Raw genomic sequence first — 22,226 nt, 5'->3', positions numbered from 1 at the left:
TTCTAATTCTTCACAAAGTCTAGTTTACTTGCTGTCCCCTAACACATTATGCATGTTCCTACCATGCTTTCTATCATGCCTGCTCCATGTACCCCTCCCACCACTCCCTCACGCCCATTTCCAACTCCAGGTTTTCAGAACGTTCTTAAGTTCCTCTTCTTCCTTAAAGCCTTCACTAAGAAATCTCAGGCCACTTACCCATTTCATTCCATTACACGTGTCCTCACTTTCCATCCAGTGACTGTCTTCCTCACCCAGACCACAAGCCAGAGAAGTCTGGGGCTTTCTACATAGCTCCCCCATTCCCACCCCTGCCTCTGTGATCAGCATAGTGATGGACACCTAAGAAGTTCCACAGACATCTACTAAGTGAGCAAGCACTCAGCAAACTTACCACTTGATCCACTTTCTGATTATCAGCTGGTGATAGCAGCCATTCGATATCCAGTGGTCCCTGGTCTTCTGGACTAAGGGTAAATTTGCATGGCAAATAAGCAGTTTCCCCTTTGGCCTTTTCAATCATCTGATCAGGAGTAGTGATACTCAAACTTCTGGTAAAATCTGGAGAAAGAAACATGCACATGGACTAAGCATCTGCTGTTAGACTGGCAGCACACTCAGCACACACCAGCTGTGCAGGAGAACAGGATGCGATTTGTGACCAGAGCGATGAGGTTCAAACTCAGTGGTCCCCAGTTTTCAGTTTGTGCCTTTGTAGAAATGGAATGCCAATATTAATATCATCTTATCTGATACAATTTCCTTTAAGAGCATTGAGAATCTCCCAGCATCATATGAGATACAAGTTTCTATTAGTAGAGGGTATTCTATGTCCAAGCAGATCTTTAAAAGTGAATTTAGCTAGTCTCTAAAAGGTCAGTTATATCATACTAACTCAGGGCTACATTTATTCCTACTTGCCACAGTGCCATACACAACACTGGTAACTCTTGCTGCTGGGACACATGCTCATGAATTTTGACAGTACTAATTCTCTATAATGATGATTTTGATGTTGTTTTTCATATAATAAACCCCAACAGACCAAACCAAAATGAAGAATTAAATTATCAGCCATCCCACAATCCTTTCCATTATCCCCAAGGAAGCTTAATACATATCAACTGTCACTTGTAATAAAATGTTAATAAAGTTGAAGCCAAGAGATTGAGAATGAAAGATGTTACATTCAAACCGTTTATATTCAAGCACCATCATAAGCTTTTAATCACATTTAAGGGCACTCCTCAAATAGCAGACCCAAACTGGACAAAAACTAAGACTCTCTGCTCCCTTCAATCAGAGGCTGGCCTAACTCTGACCAACAGAGCAGTCTGAGCGCAGCTGTGAGTTCCGAGGCAAGACCTCAAGAGACCCCGCTGCCCCCACCCTTGCCCTCTCAGACCCCTGGCACCGAGTGACCAAGCCACGCAGGAGAGAACAGAGGTGTTCAGCAGCTGCAAGTGCTCAATATGCGGCCACCTTAGAATTTCCAGCCCCCGTTCCAGACCAGCTGCCTGCAGCCCCATGGGAGACCAGAACTTCCCATCTCAGCCTGGCCTAAACTGACAACCCACAGGATCACAAAGCAACACATAATTTTTTGTTTTAAGCCTCTAGAGTTTGGGTTGCTTTGTTACACAGCAAAAACTGATGATATATCATCCAAACCCAGTGATTCAGCCCAAATGGACTGTTTAATATCCTAAAAAAGGTCCATTACTATTCCAATCTCCATTTCATGTCCACATTTTTATTTAAAATTATGATTTGGTATTTATGTGTATAATCTCAAGTGTTTCTCCTGAATTAATATTCAATCCTCTAATAAATACTTTCTATCGTTTCTAATAAACTCAGTTCCAATCCCTCCCTCATTCACTCAGGCGCTCTTCTACCTCTCTAGCCTACAGTGATTTATCCGTCTTTCTACAAATATTCACAGTACTTTACTTTCTGCTATGATTACCCTTTTGGCACTTACTTAGTATTTATACTATCTTGGGGTATTTTCCTCCATAAGCTTTATTGTGAAGTTGACTTAGGTAGCCTCCAAGGTTTTGTCATGTGTTCTAGATGTTGATGAGCTTGTCTTCTTCCCATAATAATTTGCATTTTTAAGTAAATTTTAAAATTCCATGTCCTGATTTAAATCATTAGCCCCAAAAGGGTTTAAACATTTTTGTGGATGCCTCTATCTCTTGTTGTAGCTCCTTGCACATTAGCAGAAAAGAACTGGTGACTAGATCATAAATCTGATCAATTTTATAAAGGTTGAAAGAGAGTATTAACCTACCAGAAGTTGTTCCTGCTATATGAGGATCTCCTTTCTATAGCTACTACAATTTGTTATCTCCATTTGTCTGGGTATTGATACTTTACGTATTAAGGTAAAAACAATCTGAGTACGCTCCAGAATGAAAATTCCATTCCAAAATGAATCAAGACATAGCCCCAAAATATCAAAGCCAGAATATAAAAGAAAATGAACTTTTGTTTAAAAAAAAAAAATTAGAACTTTCTGGTTCCTCGGTGCTTTTCGAGTTTTTATTTTATAAAAATAAAAAAAGTTAGGGCGCCTGAGTGGCTCAGTTGGTTAAGCGACTGCCTTCGGCTCAGGTCATGATCCTGGAGTCCTGGGATCAGGCTCCCCGCTCAGCAGGGAGTCTGCTTCTCCCTGACCCTCCCCCCTCTCATGTGCTCTCTCTCAAATAAATAAAATCTTTAAAATAAATAAATAAATAAATAAATAAAAGTTAAATGACACCAAACATCTAAATATGTACATATTCAAATTTTAACCATGCTCTCTGTACTTCTATTGCAGTCATTAGAATAAAATGCAACTCAGTTTTCATGATAGTATCTTTCATTCTTTGTTGTTTGACACATAAAAATTACTTTTACCTTAAAACACTACCTTAGGGAACAGTTACATATGTATAAAAATGATCCGCAAAGATATATCTTAAACTGTTAAGAGCAGTTACTTTTTGAGAACTGAGATTTTAAGGTGATTGCCCGTTTCTGCTTTATACTGGTATTTTCTTAATGTGTGTGCTGCTAAAAAAATATTAAACAGATTTTTAAATGGCTTTCAGCATTTCTTTCTAAAAAAATGTTTAAAACATTCAACTGCTCTTCAATGTGTTGCACTAGAAATGAATTAAAATCTCAAGATTGTACAAAACAGTTACTGGGTTTCCTAGCAACACTGAAGGGGCTCTCTGCACAGAGGCATAGTTTATCAAGCGCTGAAGTATGCAACAGTCACAAATTGTAGGAGACAAAAGGCTGACACTAGGTCCCATGCATTGTCTGAAGACTCTTTCGAACAGGTGCTGCCCAATTCTATTTATGTAGCAAATTAAGTAATAATTTAAACTGCAAACTACTTGCAGGTTCAAACACGGCCTGAAACCTAAATAACAAATCTTATAATTTTATTTAAACTTATATTCAGTGTGATGAAATATGTAGAACATTATGAACTGCAAGTATTTGCAGAATCCAGTTAATAAGTGCTCAACACTGGATTATATAAGTAAACAAACTGAATCACATCCCATTTTGGCAGTGACTGAAATAACATCTCCCAGTTTTCTGCTTGCTTTTTTTAAATCTCCAAATTTCAAACACTTGGATCTTCAGAGCTTCTCTTCTGCCCAGTCTGACTTCTACTGGAGCATCAAAATGACACCAGCTCATCGAAGTATTTTTTAGCCTTGATGTTGTCATCTCCTGGCAAACATTAGAAGATCTGTTTCTGCCCTAAGAATGGAGGAGAAACGAAGATAATGAAGACTCTATTCCTCTAGCAGGAAGGCAACATTTTGAACCAAGGACCTGCTTTGATTTCTCTAACAGACTTCTTCAAGTTTAAGCTACCCATTGACCTGGATGGTCTTCAGTTATCTTTTTCTTCTCGCAATCTTAAAATCATTAGAAAATGGAAAGTGCTCATGAAACTTTATGGCTGATTTAAAAAGAGAAAGAAGTAAATGTGAGAATTTTCAACTATGTTTTGAATAAGTCTTAAAATTAGAGAACACCAAAGCTATGGAGGAAAAAAACACAAATTTAACTGTATTAGGTCAGAGAACCAGAAGCTAGCTTTTAATAAATTTGCTGAAAAAAGGAAGTTTTTTTTAAATTGTTCTATCACTTGGGAAACAATAGTTTCCAACATATTTTTCATGTTTTTACCTCTATCAACAAGATCCTAAATGTGAAGTCTGACCAGTGATGGTACATGCACAGGGATTTTAAAGATCACGTCTGAGTCCAGGCACATCTTCTAGGAGGCATTCCTTCTGCCCAAACATGGACTGACTTAGATGTCCTCTATGTACACCTTGGGCAACGGATAAGGCCTCCATCATAAGCACTTTTCCTGCTTTACTGAAGTTGCTACTTTACTGTGTGTCCTTCCTACTCTGTACCCCCAGTGAGCATTTCACATCTGATTTTGAAGTCAAAGACTCAGCTAGAAAAGGATGAAGCAAGGAGAGAAAGAAAAGAAAAAACACAATTCACAGAAGTACCTTCATATAAGAAAAGGAAAACAGATGAAAGACGGTCCATTTCAAAACAGTGGAGAAAAATTAACAAGTTGTAATGCAGTTAAAAGTAGGTGAAAATCAGTTAAGAGCTTTCTCTGGGGCCAAACATAGGAAATCAAAGCAACGAGAGGAAGCACTGAGGAGAAAAGTTAGTCCTATTTGTGGAGCACTTGTGTTTGTGCATGCTGCCCACTTTCTCCCCTGGCCCACCCTCTCCCACTGAGAGCATCTCTAGCCACTTATCAAAGTACCTCTTACCTGTCACCTCCTCTCTGAAGTTTGCCCCGTTCTTCACGGGCAGTGTTTAACTGCCTCCTCTGTATTACACAACGTGTTCCTTTATTGTTGGGAACTGTTTACAGGGCCCCACCTTAAGCACATACACTTTCACTCAGTTGACAGTGTCTCAGGGCTTCATCTCTGAAGGGTATGTCCCAAGCCTCATTTAATAAATCCCCGGAGGGGCGCCTGGTTGGCTCAGTTGGTTAATTGTCCGACTCCTGATTGCAGCTCAGGTCCTAGAGCAGGTCCTAAGATGGAGCTCCGTGGCAGCCTCTGGGCTCAGTGGGGAGTCTGCTGGAGATTTTTCTCCCTCCCCCTGCTCACACTCTCTTCCACTCTCTCTCTCTAAGAAATTCATAAAATCTATAAAAAAATCAAAAATAAAACAAAAATAACCCCCCAGACCTGGTGTTGGCCGAAACTGCTGAACTTTTAAGTATAGAGCAGGAGCTCAGAGTAGAGGGAAGGTGAAGGAACTATTTACTGTCTGAAAGAGGAGGTGGGGACGCCTGGGTGACTAAGTCAGTTAAGCGTCTCCCTTCGGCTCAGGTCATGATCCCAGGGTCCTGGGATCGAGTCCCATATCGGGCTCCTTGCTCCGCGGGAAGCCTGCTTCTCCCTCTGCCTGCCACTCCCCCTGCTTGTGCTCTCTCCCGCTCTGACAAATAAGTAAAATCTTAAAAAAAAAAAGGAAAGAGGAGGTGATTAATGAGACATAAAACCATCAGTCCTTGTGGGAAAAGCATAAGGAGGGCTATGTGAGACCATGAATCCAGGAAAGCAAAGGAATAGAACAATGATCCCTAGACAGGAGATACAGCTCAGAAAAAGCTGAACAAACCTGGTTATGTGCTGATGCTTATTAATTTAATACTCATAGAACAAGAAATATTAGCAAATCGGATAAGAAATTAACAATATACAACTTTATAGTTCCATTAACATGAGAGAAACTGGACATTAAGAAAAACTTAAAAAAAAAACCCTTCTATTTGTAAATATGCTAAAATCACAACTGTAGCTGAAGAAAAGTTACTTGTCCTATTTTTCAACTATCCTTAGAAAACAAAGCAAAAATAAAAAATACTACATACTGATACATGGTTTCTCAAAATACCTGGAGTCATTCCAAAGATATTAACAAAAAAGGGGAAAAGAGACTAGAAAAAAAGAATTTAAATTTACATTCCAAAAGTCTTGCATATTTCTTTGATTTCTTGGGAAGGGGTACATTATGATGACCTTAACATCGATGGTTATAATTTACTCGATATTAATTTTTTGAGAAATGTCAAAGAATGTCTTAAGAGTTACTATTTTAATGTTAAGAAATAAACTGGGTAAATCAGGAACTGATATGTTTAAGGGACACGTTGATCAGGACAAGTATAATTCTATTGTGTGTATCTAATAACAAATACTACAGATGCCTGTGTCAGCAATCAATCACTAGGATATTCCAATATCTGCAAAAATGCAATTCCCGGAACACCTGTCTGGCTCAGTCAGTAGAGCATTTGACTCTTGATCTCAGAGTCTGATTTTGAGCCTCATATTGGGGGCAGAGTTTACTTAAAAAAATAAAATAAATAGAAATTCTTTTAAAAATGCAACTACTACTGGGGCGCCTGGGTGGCTCAGTCCTTAAGCGTCTGCCTTCGGCTCAGGTCATGATCCCAGGGTCCTGGGATCGAGCCCTGCATCAGGCTCCCTGCTCCGCGGGAAGCCTGCTTCTCCCTCTCCCACTCCTCCTGCTTGTGCTCCTGCTGTCGCTATCTCTTTCTGTGTCAAATAATAAAATCTTAAAAAAAAAAAAAAATGCAAGTGCCACGCTATTTGGATCATTTCCTTGACCCTCCCTCTAACCTGTGGCAACTTTCCTTTTCACCGGGAAGTTGCTTTGGTATTAGCAATTTATAAAAGCCACCTAAATAGTATTTCCTGAAAGGAAAAAGAAAAAAACATTTTAAATATGTTACTATTATAGTTATCTACTCCAACTAGGCCTTTTCAATATTGCTGGGGGAGAGAAGAAAAACACTTAAGAGGAAGGTAGAAATTATGCTCTTTGCTGTCTAGGGGTTTTGCTTGTTTAATTCCCATGTGGGCTACCCAGTACAGTATGTTAGTATGTACTCAGAGCTAAGAAAGTAATACTTACAGTTAGATAAGTCAGTAAGAATGAGAAATGACATTAAGTGGACTTATATGCTTTTCTATGCAGTTTTTAAAATACAAATTTCCAGGGGCGCCTGGGTGGCTCAGCGGTTAAGCGTCTGCCTTCAGCTCAAGTCATAATCCCAGGGTCCTGGGATGGAGCCCCGCATCTCCCTCTCCCTCTACTGCTACCTCTGCTTGTGCTCTCACGCTCTGTCAAATAAATAAATAAAATCTTTAAAAAAAATAAATAAAATACAAATTTCCAGCTCCCCGCCCCCATCGAGAAATAAACAAGCAGGTGTCCAGGAAATAAATTGAAATGGAAATGGAGAAATCATTATCTTAACAACAAACAGTAACTAACAGCGACTGGGTGCTTATTATGTGTCAGGCACTTTTCAAAAGTGTACATATATTAACTCTAAATTCTCATAACTCTGAAGGAGGTACGACCATTACCCCATTTTACAGTGAAGAAATAGAGATACTGAAAGTTATCTAAGCTACTAAGGGGAGCAAGATACAAACCTAGGCAGATTGGCTGCCAAACCACATTTATTCTGTAAGTAGAAGTCCACCAGTAAACACCCTTGAACACAGAGATCTTGTTTCAAAAATTACTATGGGGATGCAGGGGTGCCTCAGTTGGTTAAGTGGCTGCCTGCGGCTCAGGTCATGATCCCAGGGTCCTGGGATATAGTCCTGCATCGGGCTCCTTGTTCAGCGGAGAGCCTGCTTCTCCCTCTGCCTGCCGCTCCCCCAGCTTGTGCACTCTCTCTCTGACAAATAAATAAAAATCTTTTAAATAAATAAATACATAAATATCACTATGAATCACCAGGAGCAGGTTTTAGACCCCACTCCAATCACCACAGGTGCAGGAGCGTTTGGGAATTCACTTCTCCTCTGCTGTACTGAACTTCTAAGGAGACAGAATTTTAGGTAGCACATGGTTCAGGAGTTTGGGTGAATCTTTGTCAGTTTTTGTTTTTTTGTTTAATTTTATTTTTAAGTAATCTCTACATCCAATGTGGGGCTTGAATTTACAACTCCAAGATCAAGAGCCAGACAAGTGCCCTTGGGTGAACTTTTTTTTTTTAACAGGGAAATAAATACCAGACTAGGAATCTGTTGTCATTTGTCACAAAAGAACAAAACCCACTATCATTATGGACATGTTGCTTCTTTAGGGCTTAAACATAAATTAAGGGTGTTGAACTAAAATATCTATTTCAGATCTAAACATGTCCTAATTTTAGACAATCAACCAACCAAGGAATCTTCCCGGACATCCACCTCCTCCCCTTCTTCTGCAACTCAAAGGTAGTGAGCAGCAGTTCTCAAGAGCTCACTTAAACATGCAGACATTTCTGACACACGAGCATATTGAATTATGGAAGCTGTTCTGTCCATTAATAGCATGGGCTCCAAAGATCTGGGTTCAAATTCATATTGAGTTTACTAAATGCTTGGCTACAGGCAAATTTCCAGCCTTTTTAAGTTAGTGTTCTTCTCCTTTAAAATGGGAATTAATAGTAATAATGCCTACTCCATTGTAAGAATTAAATAATGTATGAATACATTATATAATAACCTTTTATCCCTTACACTTAGCAGTGCCTTCCATACAGGAAGAATTCATCAAAATGTTATGTAAATAAAGGACTCTGAAATGTTTCTACTATGTTTGAAAAAAGAGCACAACTAGTGACCTAGGCCAAATCTGATTTAGTAATGGTTTTCGGGAGTTGTTAACGGGATATGTCTATCTACAGAGGTTGGAATGTGTTGGTAGGAACAAAGTGGTAGAGTGTGGTGTGGGGTCAAGGAAGGGTTATTTTGAAATGAGAAATGTAGAGCATGTTTATATGAGTCAAAAGGAAAGAGCAAATAGAATGAAAGAGGTTTAAAAATACACAAAGCAGAAAACTCAGAGACTGAAGGATCAACACCCCACAAAAGAATGATGCCTAGAAAATAGGAAACAAAACACCTTTAAGTAAGAATGGGGGGGGCGGTGCCTGGGTGGCTCAGCCAGCTACTTAAGGTCTGACTCGTGATTTGGGCTCAGGTCATGCATGATCTCAGGGTTTTGAGATGGAGCCCCGCGTGGGACTCCATGCTCAGTGGGGAGTCCGCTTGAGATTCTCTCTCCTTCTCCCTCTGCCCCTCCCCCCCCACCCCGGCTCACGTGCTCTCTCTACAATAAATAAACCTTAAAATCAATCAATTAATTTATAGATAAGAATGGAGGAAAGGACATAAGAGGACTGGTACAACTATGGATAAGCTTACACACTGAGGTATAAGAAATTAAGGGAATTTGTAACTGATTGAATCCAAATGATACAAGTTCATAGTTGATGAAGCTGAGCTTTATCATAACATTTTTCGTTTTATATATTTGAAAACTTCCATAATTAGGATGTTTTAGAAATGATATGGCACTATACACCCACCAGAATAGCCAAAATGAAAAAAAGCCACGACGAGGATGTGGAACAACTAAAACTCTCATACTCTATTGGTGGGAGTACCACCTGGCACGATTAATTGTGGAAACCTGCTTGGCAATTTCAACTAAAGCTAAACATAGGTATTACCTATGGGACCCCAGAAACACCATTCACAGGTAGGGAAATGTGTACGCATGAGCACTGAAACACATGAAGGAGAATGACGCAGCAGCATTTTTCACAACAGCAAAAAAATGGGGGAAAAAAGCCCATCAGCAATAAAATGGGTAAATCAATTGTGATATAGTCACACAACAGAATACCACATAGCAATGCAAGTGAATAAACTACAGCTACACAAAACCAATAATCTTTCTAACGTGGTAAGTGAAAGTTAGACAAAAAACAGACTGTATAATTCCATTTATATAAAGTGGTAACACTAATCTACATCATTAGAAATCAGAAGAGAGTGAAGAATTGACTAGAAAAGCTTGCGAACTTGGGATATGTGAGGGGAAACAGAAGTGACTACTGTTTGGAGGAACTTGGCTCTCAAGGGTAGAAGGAAAGTGGTTAAGTGTGATGTGTGGTCAAGGAAGGATTGTTTTGTTTGTTTACAAAGATTTTATTTGACACAGAGAAAGTGTGCACAAGCAGGGGGAGCAGGCAGGCAGAGGGAGGGAGCAGGGAGCTGGATGCGGGGATGCAGGGCTCAATCCCAGGGTCCTGGGATCAGGACCTGAGCCTGAGGCAGATGCTTAACCAACTGAGCCACCCAGGTGCCCCTGAAGGGTTGTTTTGAAATGAGAAATGTGGGATATATTCTATTTCCTAATCGGGGTGAGATTAAACATGTTTCTGCTTTGTGAAAATGCTTGTTTTTGTTAAAAATATAGTGTCCCTATGCTTTATAAATGGACTTTACAAAAAAAAAAGTCTAGCCACATTGGGACAATAAAGTCTTCCCAATGTACACAGCTGTGCACCACAGTCCATGAGCAGGAGCAAAGAAACTGGCCTGTAAGATCAATCCGTATCAGAGACAGAACTGAGCTCTGACCAGGGGACCCTGGATTACTGAAAAAATTCTGGTTTTATTTTTTTTTTAAAGATTTTATTTATTTATTTGAGACAGAGAGAATGCGAGAGAGAGAGAGAGAGAGAGAGAGAGAGAGAGAGAGAGAGAGAGAGAGCGCGCGCGCACATGAGAGGGGGGAGGGTCAGAGGGAGAAGCAGACTCCCTGCCGAGCAGGGAGCCCGATGCGGGACTCGATCCCAGGACTCCAGGATCATGACCTGAGCCGAAGGCAGTTGCTTAACCAACTGAGCCACCCAGGCGCCCCAAAAATTCTGGTTTTAAAGTAACCAGAAGTGGGGTAGAAGGTGGTAGGGCCCAAAGATCTTAGGGACAGAGGTCTGATGAAGTTCAGGAAGCTAGGCGACAGTGTCAACAGCGTTCAAGATTTCTTCAGGGAAAGAAGTATAAAGAGAAGGTTGCCTCAGTAAACTGGAGAAAAATCACTGTATTTGAGAGGTCAAGTAACTGCTGTGTAAGAATGTTATAAAAGGGGTGAGTGGGTGGCTCAGTCAGTTAAGTGACTGACACAGGTTCAGGTCATGATCCCAGGGTCCTGGGATGGAACCCTCTGACCGGCTCCTGGTGGAGTCCGTTTGTCCTCCCTCTGCCCCTGGCCCCAGCTCGTGCTCTGTCTCTCTCTCAAATAAACAAACAAACAATAAATAAATAAATGTAAATCCTAACAGACGAAGATGACGCTATGATGGGAGGGGGTGGGACAGGAGTATGAGGCAAGGCATTTCCTGGTCATTGTGGAGAAGCAACCAAAAGTTTGGTGTAAACAGAGGGCAGGAGACTCACAGGTTGAAGGGTTGGTACATAAAGTGGAGGGAGCGGAAAGTGGTCAGGAGAACCCAGTGGGGCACCAAGAGAATAATCAGAAAACCATACATCTTTACATCACGTAACATTTCTGCTCTGATCCCCAGCCTGCTCTGCTTCTCTGGCCCCAAGCTGGCTGACAGTATCAGAATGGTGTCTTCCTCATTATCTTCTGAAGCATTTATCACAACACCTCACCCGTATATACATATTATATGATTTATTTACCCCCAAATGTCTTCCATAGGAATTCAAGTTCTAAATTAGAAATATTTAATATATGTTATAAATCAGGACCAGGGAAAATGTAAATTATAGTGGAAAGCCAGGGGTACCTAAGAATGTAAACATGCAGACATTTTTTCTATCAGTATTTGTTGAACTGGATTGTGACACACCCTTTCCCCACCCTCCTGTCTCTCTCTCTCACACACACACACACACACAAATACTCATCTCAAGAATTTCAAATGCAATCAGAATTAAGTCTTAGCCTTTTGTCAATCCATGCAGTATATTACCTTCCCCACGTTCCTTAATACACAGATGCTAATTTCAGAATTCTCTGGCAAAACAAATGCAAATAGCGTATTTTGCATTATGGGTAAAGCAGATCCATTGCCATGGTGAATATTTTCATCACCTTTACAGTATAATATGTATTGCTCTATTTTTAAAAACATGCCTTTTCTTCCTTGCTCATAAAAACCTCAGGCTCTCTTCCTTTAATTAACATGAAACAGTAAAAGTAACTGAGTACTTGGCAAAAAACAAAGCAAATGCACACACAAAACTCAGGTAAAGTGTCTTATAAAGATGAGATCACAGAAAATTAGAAAGCAAAGAAACTGATATAAGATCAAAATGAGTAAATATTATCTCCTTATGGAAAATCCTGAAGGTAATAAAGGGTTAATTACAATAAGAAAATCACCCCTGCTGTAAGCATGTCTAACTTGATTGCCTCAACTCACATTAATTCCTTCCTAATATCCCAAAGTGAATTCAAATTTCCCTAGCAACCATCATCAGGGGCCAGTCTATCCTTATTTTCTACCTTCCCATAAATGCATTTATTTCCCTCACAGGCAAGTTAAAAAATGCGATTTTTTGTGCATGTATTTCTTTTTTCTCCCTCATACCTAAAACGTAAATGCATCGAATAAGGGCAGCCAATACAATTTTGTGCCTAAGTAACAAATGTTCTGGTAATTCCAAGAAACTAAGTAAGAAACGAGAGACTTTAGTTAGCTTGTTACCAACAGGAATACTGTGTGATACAAATAATTATAATTATCTCATGAGCACATCACACCCATGATTTTTTAGTTAGTAGGATGTTCAGAGACTAGATGTTAGAAGGTGACTGGAACTAAAGCTCTAATTTCTAGACTTGTGCTGACCAACAGGTAGATGCTAGCCACATATGACTACTGAGCACTTCAAACATGGCTACTGCGATTTGAGATGTAGTATGAGACTTCAGACTTAGTACAGGGGGGAAAAATTTAATCTTATTAATGTTTAATTTGATCACATAATGATATTTTGTATATACTGGGCTAAACAAAATATATTCTTTTTGAAGAACTGTAATGTCTCACAACTCTAGACTCAAATATTTCTACAAGGCACAACCTGCTGGGGCTGAGGAGCCCAAGAGCTCCAATTCCATCTAAATCCCACCACCACTATAACATCTGCAGATATGCTTCAGGCAAGCCAGAAAAAAAAAAACAAAATTATATATATTCAAATTAATTTCACCTTTATTTCTTTTTACTTTTAAATGTGACTACCAGAAAACTAAATTACATATGTGACTTCTATTACATTTCTGCTGGACAGCACTGTTTAGACCAATGTCACAATTTATTGGACTTAATTCCTATAAATGAGAATAATACAAAATGTTCTTCCTATCGGGAGGTTGTCAGGAGAGCAGATTCAAATGAGGCACTTATAAAATTGTCTTAAAAAATAAGTTACATCAGGACACCTGGGGGGCAATCAGTTAAGCATCAGACTGTTGTTGGTTTCAGTTCAGGTCATGATCTCAGCAGAGGAGTCAGCTTGTCCCTACCCACACCTCTCTCTCTCTGGATGTAAGTTACATCCTAACAACTATGCATTTTGGTTCACTGCGATGATCTAGATTTAGTGACTGCAACATGTTTATAATAGCACTGGTTCAAATTCCATCCCTGATGAAGTTATATAAATAATGCATATACTGATACCTTTTATTGCAAAATATAAATTTAAAACTTGTATAATGTTCTTGTGTTTTTTGAAACAAAATATATGTGTCTATTTACGGGAGGGGGGGAGGGAAGGCACAATCACTTTTCTAGCCCAAAGTTACCAGTTCATTAAAAGTATCAGATCTCACATTGTACAACCAAGTAGTTAGAGATTCTTCTCAATTCTTACTGTACAACAACCCAGGGCACAACACACTCAAAAAGGTTTTGTCTGGCCCATTAGGGAAAACCCCCATGGGAATCGCTGGTATTCAAGAGTCCAAAGCTCTCTTCACTGGGGAATCCAAGTGAGACTGAAAGGGTTAGCTACAGTCACTCTAACAATTCAACAGAGATGTGGCTGAATTTGTTCACTCTATCTGAATGTGTCCTGAGATTCCTTGAGAGCATGGGATCTGTGCAGCCAAACTACTCCTCCTCTGGAGAAACCTATAAAACTCACTGAGAACATACATTTACACTATGGGATGGTGAAAAAGTAACCACATTTAGTTACTTGAAATCTAAATACATTTTTATTTCTTGGAAGTAAATGAAATCAAAGTCATTCCCATTCCAACTTGTAAAATAGCTTTGAAATAATAAAGGTGATTTAATAGTTTCAAAGGCAATTTGCATTGTCTCAGTTAACCAATTAATACTGGTTAATTTGACTGTAAATCCTTTTTCTCACCAACTATCAAAAGACAAACTAAACCATGCCATTGATCTCACACCTACCCTAAAACTAGACTGTTATTATCTCCCTCCCTTAGCCTACCTTCCCTTTGTCAACAGGACAGGCCATAGTCTTTCTCTTCTATAGCACACTGCTAATTAAAATTAATTGCAGAGGCGCCCGGGTGGCTCAGTTGTTAAGCGTCTGCCTTCGGCTCAGGTCAGGATCCCAGGGTCCTGGGATCGAGTCCCACATCGGGCTCCCTGCTCAGCGGGAAGCCTGCTTCTCCCTCTCCCACTCCCCCTGCTTGTGTTCCCTCTGCTCCTTCTTTCTCTCTCTCAAATAAATAAATAAAATAAATTGCAAATACTGCTGAGTCAAGTTAAAGCCTTTAATGCTTAAACTCTAATTGGCTAACTATTAGAAACCTGGAAGAGTGAGTCAATGAGGTGAGGGAAGAAAGGTGACAAAAAAGGCCTGTGGGAAAGCAAAAAGGAGAAACTGTCTCTTTAAGTCGCCATTTCACCACTGAATATAGAAACATTTTCAGCTTCCTTTGCATTTTTACAGACAGTAATGAATTCAACAGAGTGAACAAACTACAAAGCAATACTAATGGTAAGGCCCCAAGAGATCACCAAACCAAACTATGAACTCGGAACCAGCTTCCTCAACAGATCACTTCATCATGCCAGGGTGACGTTTTCCCAACTCCCTCCCATTCCACCATTTGTCATTTCAGCCCCCCAAAAAAGTTGAGTAGAAAATAAGGTAGGGAACCAGCACCAGAAAAGCTTGCTACTTTTTACTGATACATAGCACCACACTCTACCGAAACCAGTCTAATTCCAATACCAATCTAACAATTATTCTAGAATACTAGATTTTTCTTTAAAAAAAAGTTCATTTTACTAAGGTAATTTTTAATTTGTCTGGTCTCCTTTATCATTTTAAAGTCCACATCCATGCCTTTCTGGCCACCAAACGAACCAAATTGAAAGTTCCCAGTAACAATTCTTGCCTCTACTTAATTACTCTTGAGAATGCTTTGTATGTAACAGAGGGAAGATGGAAACACCAGGATTGGGAGAACAGGCTGCAACAGGAGATTAAAATGAGACCGAGAGCGTTCACACAAATTCACTCCATTACTGAAGGCAGAGCAAAGCTGACAAACACCAAGCTGGCCTGTGCAGGATATTGAGCCCAGCCCTGCTCACCTCTTCCATGATGTACCTATTCTTTTTTGTTGTTGTTATGATGTACCTATTCGTGACCTTCAAATGATCTTTCCCTCTAGGTCTTTTTCTCAAGTCAATATTCATCAATTCCTGTCTGGAACACTTTCCTCATTTATTTCATTAACAGGCACTGTGCACACACTGGGAATGAATTAGGAAGAGATAATCCCTGACATCATGAAATGTACAGTTTGTTGAGGAAAAACAATTATAATAAAGGCCCACTTGATAAACGTTAGAACAATAGATAAACGTTAGTAATGCAATGTGCTCGGGGCAGGGGAAAATTCACTTATCGGACATCAACGATGCAATTTCAACCATCTTAAGAGATGCTGGCATAACCTGGACTCCGGCGGCTGGAGGGATACAAGTGACTCAGAAACTGACTGGATGTAAGCAGATGAGAGAATAAGAAGGTAGAGTACCCAGATATCTGCCACTTAATGGGAGAGGGAACAGTGGTTATGTAGACAGGTTCAACTGGAGATGCCTGTGGAAAGTCTACACAGGGGATGTCAAGTGGGGGTTTCAAATGATGGGAAAAAGCTTGGGAGACACTAGACACTGGAAGCTGTCAAGACATAAATGCTAACTGAAGCCATAAACTGAGGAACCCCAACATTTAAGGTACAAGGAGGAAACTGGGTGCACAAAGGAAAATGAGTTCCCATCTGTTGGCTTCTACCTTATCCCCTGGGTCTGCTACTGTCCCTTGGGATAAAGGTCATATGTGCAACGCTTCACTGTCAAGCCAACTGCAAATGCTGTTTCCCTTTCTTCACTTACCTGATGCCCACTCCTTAATCTATGAAAATCGAGCTTTACCCACTACAGAAACTGTCCTCCCTGTGGAATCAAGAACTTCCTGAATGTTCCCAATAATTTCCTAATGGTAAGACCCATTGACCTCGTTTCTGCACCAGTTTCTGGGACACCCTCATCCCACAGTTCTCCTACATCCTGCGCATCCCGAGCATCACTCCTCGTTGTTCACCTTCTGTGTACTTATTAGATGCTGATGTGCTCCAGTGTCACATTTCACCATCTCTCCTAGTCCTACCAGCTTTTCCTGGTTAACCTTACACAGATGGCACTTACCAGCAGCGATTATCAATTCTCTACCACCGATCTTTGTCCCTTTCCCAAGATCCAGTCCTTTGTTTCAATCCTACTAGGTATTTTTTTTTACCTCCATTCCCCTCAGGTGCCTCTAATACCACCTGTTCAAACTTAAGCTCGTTAGTCGCTTCCCCTAAAACGTGTTCCTTTTTTCTTCCTCTGTAGTCAGTGACTTCACCATTCACTCAAAGCCAGGAATCTTACTGCTTCTGTCCAACTACTTCTTGCAACCAACCAGGTATCAGGCTTTGGTGCATTTCCCTCAAACAACTTTTCAGATCTGAGAGGAAGCCCAACACCACTCTGTTTTTCAACAGGTACTGCTTATGTGTGCATCATCCCAGATAGCTTCCTGTGTTAGTGTTAGACCCATTGGTTCTACCTGCCTCCAGACTGCTGCCGAGTTTGTCATTCAAGAGAATAATCTCACTTCTTGAATGCCTCCACAAGCTTCTTAGTGCCACCACGGAGGGTGGTATAACTTGACAAATGTCAATCATCTTTCATCTCCTACTAAGCTCTTGGCACAGCCTTAGAGCTTCACCCACCCAGAGTGTGGTCAGCAGTGACATCACGAAAGACTTGTTAAAAAGCAAAATCTCAGGCCTCACCGGACTTTCTTATAAGAACGACTCAGATACACATCCAAAGTTCAAGAAGTGCTGGTTAGATGCGTTAATGAACTGAATTTCTCACCTCCCAAGACACATCATACCCTTTCAGATCTCCATGCCTTTGCAAAAGCTGTACCATCTGCTGGGAATGTCCTATCAAAACTCTGCACCTTGCAAAGTTCTATACTACTGTAAGGGCACCTAGCACAGGCACAGAACATAGCAGCCAATAAATATTTGAATGACTGGATCATGTAATCAATTAATTAATGGATGAGAGTGGCTCCAGACTTGCAGAATCTGAGACACTCAAGTGCACTCAGGTGGAATGTGAATGTTAGGCAGTTGGACACAGTGGCCCAGAATTCAGAGGAGAGGTGGACTGAGCTGGCACTATTTTTAAGTCACTAGCAACTATTTGGAGGTTATAGTAATGGATAGATGAGGTCATCCACACTTAAGATGAAGAGAAGAGGATTATGGGCTAAATCATTGGGAAGGCTGGGATGTAAGGGACCTACAATGAAGTCGGTGAAGAGCAGGTTAGCAGGGTGGGAAAGAACCAAAGTAGGCATCAAGGAGCTCCAAAAAGATAAATGGACTTGGTGCAGGGTTATTGTTACCTCTGTCAATTGAAGTGGAATAGAACAATGAAATCAAAGATAAGGCAAGAGCTTAGCACTTCTTTATAGACTAACAACTGAATGAGACAAGGCTATTGGAATGACCACTACAAAGACCATCTTTATTTGATGAGAAGGGGGAGAGAGCTGGAACTGATGAGAGCCACCTCATATACACAGACCTATTGATAAAAAGGCTGCAAACTTTCAGTCACACGACATTTACTGAACATTTGCTATTTGCCACATACCATAAGCTAACACTGGGACTGTAACAAGAACACAAGTAATGCCCCTGCCTTGTGATCTGTGAGTGCAATGAAATAAACTGAGTAACTGATGGACCCCACAACAAATAGGGTAAGGAGCCAATGTAAAGTGGCTTGCCTCGGAGGAGGGGCAACATTTTTTAGGTAGTTGGTATAATGGCCAAAATGTAAACAGTAAGAGAGGTATATGGAGGGGATAAAGTTCACATTTAATCTTCATATTTTTTACGCAAAGGAAGACTCCAGGAAAGCAAAATGATAAAACATTTCACTTTGCTCCATAATGACTCTGAGATGGTAGGATCCCTATTTTTTTTTTTTTAAAGATTTTATTTATTTATTTGACAGAGAGAGACAGGGAGAACAGGAACACAAGCAGGGGGAGCGGGAGAGGGAGAAGCAGGCTTCCCGCGGGGCAGGGAGCCCGATGTGGGACTCGATCCCAGGACCCTGGGAGCATGACCCGAGCCGAAGGCAGACGCCCAACGACTGAGCCACCCAGGCGCCCGGATCCCTATTCCTGACACACAAAGCACTGAGGCGCACGGAAAGGACAGAGGCCTGCAGCCATCAAAGGGCTAACAAGTGGTGGGGAGACAAGTACTTTTTAGCTTCACTCATGTTGACAATGTGAGAAACAGCAGCACCTCAAACTTTAACAAGATCCCCAGGTGATGCTGATGGTGGTACATGGGACACATGAGTTTACAACACCCGCCTAAGCCGTGCGTGGTTCCTCTTGTTTTCCTAATAGTGTCTGAAAGGATTCAACTAAGATCAAGAAATGAAAGGGCTAATAATAAAAGTCTTCAGTATTTGGCACATAGTCAAACCAACAGCAAGTTCTTACTACATGACAGATAACCAGTGATAGAAATTTAAGGAGGTCAATTAGAGGTAACTGAAGAGGAAAGTGGCTGCTTTAGAGGCAAAAATAGCATAGTGGTAAAAGCAAGGATTAAGAAGGAAATTTGTGACCTTGGCAAATTAAGTTATATAACTATTCTGTGCCTCAGTTTCCTCACATGTACAACAGAGATCATTATAATACATACCCTCCAGGGTTGCTAGGTAGAGGGAGTATATGTAAAGCCCTTAACAGTACCCTGACATTTAGTAACTGTTCGATCAAGGCTTTAATTTTACTACTTTTGCTACAGCTCTACTACTGCTACCATTACTACTGGTAGTACGACCTGCTACTGGGTAGGTAATAAAATGCATCAAGAGGACGTCCACTAGCAACCACAATATATAACAAAACTCTTTACAACCCATATGGAAACAGATCTAGAGGAAAAATAGCACTGCAATTTTTTAATATGTAAGCCTCCTCCACTTTGTTTTGCCAAATGTAGAAGCCAATCATGTTACCACTCAAATCGAATTCATAGCAATGAATGCCTAAAATGGCAAGAGTTATCTGAAGAAATACTCAAAGCCATACATCAATTACATAGCTTTTTGAGTTGTTCCCTAAGCAGGAAAACTGTACCTAAAAATAGTTGTCTTGTTAAGCTAAAGCTAAGCTCAAGTCTTTTCATGAGAAGTTCACTATCCTAGTATACAGTTTATGAGTAGAAGGACCCTCCCTGTATTTATCAAAAATATCTTCAGTTGAGATTGTTCCTAACAAAGTGAGGTGTCCAGAAAAAATGAACTCCAGACAATTATCTGGACATCCCCAGAGGAAAAAAAATCCTCTACATGGTTTGTTATTCCACTTTTCTGCTCTAGATGTAGACTAAAATAATTTTCCCAGAAAGAACATGCGTTTCCACTTCAACTTCAGTTCAGTCCTTGACAAAACAAAGATGGGAATGTACCATGGAAACTGGTTACTGACCCTTCATCTTTTCCGGAAGCTTTACTTTGGAAATTTCACCCAAGTCTAAAGGATATGTATCAAAAAGGTGGAGGTGGTGCTATACATCGAAGATTAGACCTGTTAATAGAATGTTGATCCCATGAGTAATGCTCACAGATGTGGCGTCCAACAATGGAATTAACATTTCAACAGGAAGTAGAGAGCCATCCCAACAAAAAGGGCCATCCAATCCTTCCGAACACTTAAAAAAAAAAAAAATCCTTCCAGAGGGTGCACAAAGTGTGCCTCCTGAGGGTCGCACCTATGGATTTTTTTTTTAAATTAACCATCTGGTTCTAAACGTGACATGTGCTTACCTTGACAAACGAGATCAGTTAGTTAAAACACTACCATGAAAACAGATCAGTTTTTTAAAGCGTCAAATGATTAGGCTTTCTAATGGTCCACGCATTTTTTAAATGCCTTTTTTTCCCTCCCGAGAAAGGCGCAGTCGAAAAACGCACTTAGCGAATCCTTTAGGAACTGCCCTGTACGAGTCATCCCCTCTTATCTTCAAAATGAATTAACTCATCATAAACGCAAACCGAGGTTACGAATTTCTTCTTTGCACTTTGCTCGGAGGCTGCAGAAATCATGACTGTATTTTTCCAGGAACCTAGTTTGGATTTCCAACCGTCTACTTCCTCGAGCTACCTTCTAGTTAACAGCTCGTGCTTAGGCTCGCCTCTTCTACGAGATCAAGAATGCTCAAGCTACTGTTCGTCTCGTGCTTGGACTCGCCTCTTCTATGAGACCAAGAATATGCTCAAGCTACTGTTCGTTCAGCGCCTCTTTCCTAGAGGTGGCTTGGACGATCGAAGGCACTGAAAAGCTCAGTGTCTTATTTAATCATGGCGTTTGTAATTCAGCCTCCCCGCCTGGACTGCTCAACACCTGGAAACTCGCAGCCCAAGACTTTTGAAATCTAGTAACCCCAGACGGACACGACACAGCGGCTAACAAGGGAAAGGGCAAGAGCAAATAAAGCAAAGCTCGCACCCGCAGCAAAGAATGGTCTGGGAAAGACGCCAGGCGCACCCGGCATGCCGCGCCCACCCACCCGCGCCCGGGGAGCCCCTCCACTGCCGCCCCTCATCTCGGGGCTGGGTCCCTACTACCGCCAACTCCCACCCCCCCCCCGACATCTCACGCCCCCGCATGGCTCCCTTCGGAGCCGTTCCACCTTCCCAGCTCGCACGCCTGGCTCCGCAAAACCACACCAGTGCAATACCGCCCGCACGGCCACCACTGCCGCAGCGTCCCCAAATCGCACCCGTCCCCTCCCCCATGCCTCATTGTTCCCGGGTGGCCGCAGGCAGCGAGCGCCCCAGGGCGGTGCCGGCAATAGGAACCCTAGGAATCAAATTGCCCCCCACTCACCCGCGACTCCGCACAAGAGAACGAAGCGCAGCAGAAGCGCCATGGTGGCGGCCCGGCCGTGGGCGGTAACTGAAGGTAGGCGGCTCTCACCCGGGGAATCAGTCGCCCGGTGCCTGCGCGCTCCCGACTGGCTGGCGGCAGCGGCACCTCCGCACCCCCGTCCCACCCCACCCTCGCTTGGCAGGTGAAACACGTCACTTCCGGCAGTGACTGCACCCCGCGGCGCGCGCCGGCTCCGCCAGGAGCGTGGGGTTGCCATGGCAACCAGCGCGGGCTGCCCTAGGAATCCTCGGGAGTAGTAAGCTCCCGCGCCAGCTGCGTTCTGCGTTGGGGTGAGCTGGCAGCACTTCGCCCTAAGCACGAGCCGGGGTCCCTGCTTCAGTGCCTTCAGTTAAATCGGGATTTGTGCACTAGGGTCGGCCCAGCCCCTCTCCCCAGACAACTGAAACTGCGGTCGCGCCCTTGCTTCAGGGTGCGGCACCGGACAATACTCGCCCGCCTGCCCCGAGATCCTGAAGGGCGGCAAATATGGCTGGCCCTGCGGGCACTCACCCCGCCCTCCCCTCAGGGTAGTAGGGAATGGGGGGGTGGGTTTCCAGCCGTGTGTCCCACCTCTGGAGGTTTGCTGCGAGGTCTCCCACCTAAGACTCTAGGGAAAGCCAACTGAGCAGCGCCTCCCCCAACCCCCCTCAGCATTTCCTCCCATTTCATTGAGTCGGTGGGCTGCTGTGGAAGGCTCGAGAAGGTGTTTCCCCATCTCCCCTAATAACTGAACCCCTAGACTGCGGCTTCGGATTTGGGAAATACCTGGGCTGGTTTTTTGAC

The 22,226-nt window shown here is 41.9% G+C and overlaps 1 protein-coding gene and 1 long non-coding RNA gene across 3 annotated transcripts in view; one reads left to right on the top strand and one right to left on the bottom strand.

The window, feature by feature from the left end:
• Positions 1–21,724, bottom strand: part of CXADR (CXADR Ig-like cell adhesion molecule) — a 40,109-nt gene extending 18,385 nt beyond the window's left edge. The window contains 2 exon segments of the mRNA XM_027582941.1: positions 395–561; positions 21,402–21,724. Of these exon segments, the coding sequence (XP_027438742.1) occupies positions 395–561; positions 21,402–21,660 (426 nt within the window). The 5' untranslated portion in view covers positions 21,661–21,724.
• The window catches only part of LOC113916504, a 98,168-nt gene continuing 97,582 nt past the window's right edge, over positions 21,641–22,226 (top strand). For both annotated transcript variants that reach the window (XR_003517958.1, XR_003517959.1), the window contains exon 1: positions 21,641–21,733. This is a non-coding gene — a long non-coding RNA (uncharacterized LOC113916504). The remainder of the gene's footprint in view (positions 21,734–22,226) is intronic.

Source organism: Zalophus californianus, chromosome 1 (genome assembly GCF_009762305.2).
Source record: "Zalophus californianus isolate mZalCal1 chromosome 1, mZalCal1.pri.v2, whole genome shotgun sequence".
NCBI lineage: Eukaryota > Metazoa > Chordata > Mammalia > Carnivora > Otariidae > Zalophus > Zalophus californianus.
The sequence above is the reverse complement of the archived record's forward strand: the minus strand, read 5'-3'. Positions and strand labels throughout refer to the sequence as shown.